Here is a 6,321-nt window from a genome sequence, read left to right on the forward strand (position 1 = left end):
GTTTAGTAAGAAATATGAAAGTTAGTTGGAGTCAGTGAATCAGTTACAAATACTCCAATTGTTTAATATAGTGAGTTAAATGAAGATTAAAAATTATGCATATATTTTAATGCACATTTATAATTATACACAAATAATTATTGAAGATTAAAAAAAAAGTATATTGGAAGAAATTAAAATTATATTATGATTGGAGATTAGTATAAATCAACTTATAATAATTGGATATTGGAATATTGAAAAGAAGAATAAATATAAATGCTGTTTTGCTGGTTTGCTTGGTGGTTTATAAATGCTGGTGAAGAAAAATATATCTTAAATTGGTAGAAGCTGATAATTGGAAAAAGTAATTTCACAAAAACAAGGACAACCGAAGTACGAAGACATTCAGTGGTGATTAGAATCTATATAGTGGAAAACAGTTCATTTAGGCATTCAGTGAAAGAAAGGTACAACATTTTGTTAATATAATCTAGGTAGTGTCATAACAATTTCAATTTTGAAGATAGTTTGTTTAAATTTTACATTGTCTATAGAATTTAATTAGTTTTATAAGAATATCAATTTAAAGATAGTTTATTTTAAATTTACATTAGCTAGGTTAGATATATATGTGTGTTTTATAATAGTTATAATAAAGATAATTTAAAAAAGTACTTACAAACTAATTCTTTGAGAACCGCGATAAAAACCCTATATTATTAAAATACTCATTGCTCATCATTCAAACAAACAACACATCATAACAATATATATATATATATATATATATATATATATATATATATATATATATATATATATATATACACACATAAATATACATATATATATATATATATATATATATATATACATATATATATATATATATATATATATATATATATATATACATATATATATATATATATATATATATATATATATATATATATATTATATATATATATAATATATATATATAAATCTCGTGTCACAATGTTTGTCTTCAATGGACTCCTAAACCAATTAACCGATTATAATAAAATTCGCACACCATGTGCAGTTCGATCCAACTTGAGAGATAGGATAGTTTAAATCTCAAATTATAGTCGCAATTTTCATTTATTGCTAATTATTTGTCTGTTATTATTTGACAGTCACAATTATCTGTTAACTCCAAATGATTCTAACAGATGTCGATACCTTTCGACTGGGTTGAGTAAGTAATCAATAGATGGCGCTGCTATGGTAAATCTACGAACGTGTCATATAAGATACATTTTAATAGCATAATTACCATGTGTTGTTGACGCTATAAAATTAATTAAATTTATTTTGTAGTGAACGAAATATCGTATAATTCAATTATTTCCACTTTTTAAATTTTTGGTGTTAGCATAGCCGGGCACGTGTTACTTGGACTGAAGTGTAAATTGAATTCATATTATAATGAAGATAATACAGTGAAATTAATCCTGTTTTTTACTTATTTGTGCTTCATTGATCAAAAGTTTATAATTTAATTTGAATATATGTATGTAAGTATTATCACATAATTATAAAATTTAATTAAAATGTCAATGCAAAAATGATAAACAATTTCCTACACTTTTTCAATAGTGGTACAAATATTTTTTTTTATTGTTTTTATTTAACCTCTATTAAAAAATATTTAGCACTTATTATTTCAATGTGCTATGATAACAAGTTTTTCAGATTTTTTTTCTTATATTTTAATTTATTTCCAATTATTTGTTTGTTATTATTTGACAGTCACAATTATCTGTTAACTCCAAATGATTCTAACAGATGTCGATACCTTTCGACTGGGTTGAGTAAGTAATCAATAGATGGCGCTGCTATGCTAAATCTACGAACGTGTCATATAAGCTACATTTTAACAGTATAATTACCACGTGTTGTTGATGATATAAAATTAATTAAATTTATTTTGTAGTGAACGAAATATCGTATAATTCAATTATTTCCACTTTTAAAATTTTTGGTGTTGGCATAGCCGGCCACGTGTTACTTAGACTGAAGTGTAAATTGAATTCATATTATAATGAAGATAATGCAGTGAAATTAATCCTGTTTTTTACTTATTTGTGCTTCATTGATCAAAAGTTTATAATTTAATTTGAATATATGTATGTAAGTATTATCACATAATTATAAAATTTAATTAAAATGTCAATGCAAAAATGATACACAATTTCCTACACTTTTTCAATAGTTGTACAAATATTTTTTTTTATTGTTTTTATTTAACCTCTATTAAAAAATATTTAGCACTTATTATTTCAATGTGCTATGATAACAAGTTTTTCAGATTTTTTTTCTTATATTTAAACGATTAAATTAGTATTTTAATTCTTATTGAAATTATTATTTAAAATCTATAATTTAAATATGTACATATGTATGTCAGTATTATCACATAATTATAAAAGTTAATTAGAATGATTTTCAATTTTTCTTTTCTCATATTTAAACGATTAAATTATTATTTTCAGTCAAATGCCACCAAAAAAATCTAACCTCAACAACGCGAGCAGCAAAAGGTCACGTCGCAAACGTGTTGAAAGAGCTCAGCAATTACCAGAACAAATCGAAACAAGAAATGCAGCTCAAAGAATCAGGACTGCAGAAAGTCGTGCACAAGAATCTCAAGAACAGCGTGACGAACGTCTGCAACAGAATATTACGAGAACAAGAGTGGCACGAGAACGAAACATAGCCACAGTACGAGTACTAGATCGACAAAGGCAACGGATCAGCCGCTCATTAACACGTGCATCATTCGTTCGGCTTGCCTTTGAATATGCACCAGATATTAACTACTCAGCGCATTCAAAAATTGCTATCGGTGGAATGGATAAAGTATGTCAATATTGTCAGGCATTGAAATTTCGGAATGAAGCAGCCGGCATGTGCTGCGCATCAGGAAAAGTTGTGCTGTCACCTCTACCCGCTCCGCCGGAGGCTTTATTATCCCTTCTTACTGGCAATTCAGATGATTCCAAATTATTTTTACGTAAGATACGCAAATTTAATTCTTGCTTCCAAATGACGTCATTTGGGACCACTAAAATTTGCGATCGTGCATCCGATGGACGTAATTTTGAAACTACATTCAAAATTCAAGTCCAGGTGTACCATAAAATCGGATCACTGATGCCAATGCCTGATAACAATCCGAAATTTCTTCAAATTTATTTTATGGGCGATTGTGAAGAGCACGTGACGACTCGGTGCCTGTATAATTTTATTGAACAAGCAGAGGAAAGAGCAATTGTGATATTATTGAAAAATTTTTTAGAAGATCACAATCAACTAATTCAATTGATCAAAAGAGTTTCGCCACGACTGCAAAATGACAATTATTAAATCGTCATAAAAGCCGACAAAGTACCATTAGGTGAACATGCTGGTAGATTCAACGCTCCAACTGTTGATGAGGTTGCTGTTATCATGGTTGGTGATCCAGTTGACAAAAGATCTATAAAAATTACACGGCGAGACAACACTGTCAGTACGATTTCGGATCTACACCGTTCATATGACGCACTACAATATCCATTGATATTTTGCCAAAGACAAGATGAATATCACCTTAATATCAAACAGTATGATCCAAATACCGGTAAATTTGACAATTATCTATTTACTTTATTACTGTATGTCTAGATTTTAATTTCGTATTACATTTTATTTTTTATTTTTTTAGGTGATTACAGAAATAATAAAATTAGCTCAATGAAATACTACGCATACCGAATAATGGTTAGGCAACATCAAGACAATTATATCCTTCGATATCGAGTCCTTGCGATTCCTTCGATTCAACCAGGCAAAACTACGATCGGAAGAATATATTCACTTACGAGATGCTGTTGCTGGAAACATCGATGGAAATTTAAATCCCAATGACATCGGTAATGCTTTCATTTTACCTTCAAGCTACATCGGCAGTCCACGGAACATGCAGGAATACATACAAGATGCGATGACTTACGTACGTCATTACGGCCGACCGGATTTAGTTATTACATTCACATGTAATCCGAATTGGGAAGAGATACAAACTTTACTATTGCCAGGACAACAAGCCATTCATCGTCATGATTTAACTGCACGTGTGTTTAAACAAAAATTGAAATCCTTAATTAATTTTATTGTTAAATATTCAATTTTTGGTATCACACGTTGTTGGCTGTATACGATAGAGTGGCAAAAGCGAGGTTTGCCTCATGCCCACATTTTGGTTTGGCTTAAAGATAGAATCCGTCCTGACAAAATCGATCAAATAATTTCAGCCGAAATTCCAGACCCATTAATTGATCAAGAATTATTTAATATTATCACCAAACACATGATCCATGGGCCATGCGGTGCTTTCAACATGACGTCACCGTGCATGGAAAATGGAAAATGTAAAAAAAAATTTCCAAAGCCGCATACGAATGACACGATCACGGATATTGATGGTTATCCAATGTATCGCCGCAGAAGTACTGAGAATGGTGGCCACACATTTACAATGCGACTGCCGAACTTTCCAAATCAAGTGTTGAGTTTGATAATCAGTGGGTGGTACCATACTGACCACTACTTTCAAAAACTTACAAAGCTCATATCAATGTTGAGCTTTGCAGTTCTGTTAAATCAATTAAGTATATTTGTAAATATGTAAACAAAGGCAGTGATTTGGCCAAATGTGAAGTACAAAACATAAATAAAAATGACGAAATAGCACGATACCAAATGGGCAGATACATTAGCAGCAATGAAGCTATTTGGCATATTCTCAGCTTTCCCATCCACGAAAGAGATCCTGCTGTCCAACATCTGGCAATACATCTTGAAAACGGTCAACGTGTATACTTCACTGAAGAAAATGTTCTCCAAAGAGCGTTCGAAGCTCCGAAAACGACTCTAACTGAATTTTTTACATTGTGTCAAAAACCTGATGTTGTTGGCCAATTCGCGAAGACATTGGTGTTTGGTGATGTTCCACGTTATTTCACATGGAACAAATCCAATAAAAAATGGGAGCCACGGAAACAAGGAAAACCACATCCTTCCATTACAGGCATATTCAAAGCTAAGACATTGGGGATACTTTACACGGTACATCCAAAGCAACGTGAGTGCTTCTATTTACATTTGTTATTGGTGAATGTTCCCGGACCAACGTCTTTTGAATTTTTACGAACAGTTAATGGTCGAGTATTCAATACATACCAGGATGCATGTCGTGAACTGCAATTGCTAGAAGACGATAACCATTGGGACTTAACGCTTGCTGATGCTGCGTTGACATCAACACCGAATAATATTCGTCAGTTGTTTGCAATTATTTTGACGACATGTTATCCCTCGCAAGCACAAACTTTGTGGGAAAAATATAAAAATTGTATGACAGAAGACATCTTGCACCGAATTAGACAAACAAATCAATGCCAAAACATAGATTATACACCAGAGATGTACAATGAAGCATTGGTCTTGATCGAGGATTTATGCGTTCTTATTTCAAATTTACCACTTAATCATTATGGTATGCCATCACCTAATCGTCCAGCCACCGACTTAGTCAATACCGATTTACAACGAGAAAATCAATATGACCATGGAAGTTTAGCAACAATTATCATGAACAGTGAACCATTACTGACAGCAGAACAAAAAATTATTTATGATCGGATTGTGCTGGCTGTTGCTGCTGAACAAGGCGGTTTTTTTTTCTTGGATGCACCCGGTGGAACCGATAAGACATTTTTAATATCGTTGATTCTTGCCAAAATACGGTCGCAAAAAAAATCGCATTAGCAGTAGCATGGTCAGTCATTGCGGCTACTTTACTGGATGGTGGGCGAACAGCACATTCAACATTCAAGCTGCCATTGGACGTTCGTAATAAACCAGATGCAATGTGTAACATCAAAAAGAATAGTGGAATAGCTGCAGTGTTGCGGAAGAGTTCTATAATAATTTGGGATGAGTGCACAATGGCACACAAATATTCACTTGAAGCATTAAACAGAACTATGCAAGATTTAAACAGCAATAATAAACTTTTCGGTGCTGATATCTTACTTTTGTCTGGTGACTTCCGGCAGACCTTACCGGTTATACCTCGCTCTACTTTCGCGGATGAGATTAATGCATGTTTGAAACAATTATTCCTATGGCGAAGTGTTGAAACACTTCGATTGACCATAAATATGCGAGTACAATTGCAAAATGATCCATCAGCACAAATATTTTCCGAAAAACTACTAGATATTGGGAACGGTAAAATAGAACTGCAACCAAATACGCAATGCATTA

At 32.1% G+C, this 6,321-nt stretch overlaps 1 protein-coding gene across 1 annotated transcript; it reads left to right on the forward strand.

The window, feature by feature from the left end:
- The first annotated feature begins 1,794 nt into the window (after nt 1-1,794).
- Nucleotides 1,795-5,820, forward strand: LOC140442306 (uncharacterized). Its single transcript, XM_072533381.1, has 5 exons — nt 1,795-1,820; nt 2,502-3,022; nt 3,389-3,631; nt 3,777-4,124; nt 4,688-5,820. The coding sequence occupies exons 1-5, from the start codon at nt 1,795-1,797 to the stop codon at nt 5,818-5,820; spliced, it is 2,271 nt and encodes a 756-aa protein (XP_072389482.1).
- The last annotated feature ends 501 nt before the right edge of the window (nt 5,821-6,321 follow it).

Source organism: Diabrotica undecimpunctata, chromosome 5 (genome assembly GCF_040954645.1).
Source record: "Diabrotica undecimpunctata isolate CICGRU chromosome 5, icDiaUnde3, whole genome shotgun sequence".
NCBI lineage: Eukaryota > Metazoa > Arthropoda > Insecta > Coleoptera > Chrysomelidae > Diabrotica > Diabrotica undecimpunctata.

What these genes read in the sequence shown, in the direction of transcription:
- LOC140442306 (XM_072533381.1), top strand. Translation starts at nt 1,795, where the DNA reads ATGTCGATACCTTTCGACTGGGTTGA. An exon ending in TGATTCCAAATTATTTTTAC is followed by an intron (nt 3,023 to 3,388) that starts GTAAGATACGCA and finishes TCGTCATAAAAG; the next exon opens with CCGACAAAGTACCATTAGGT. An exon ending in ACAGTATGATCCAAATACCG is followed by an intron (nt 3,632 to 3,776) that starts GTAAATTTGACA and finishes AATAATGGTTAG; the next exon opens with GCAACATCAAGACAATTATA.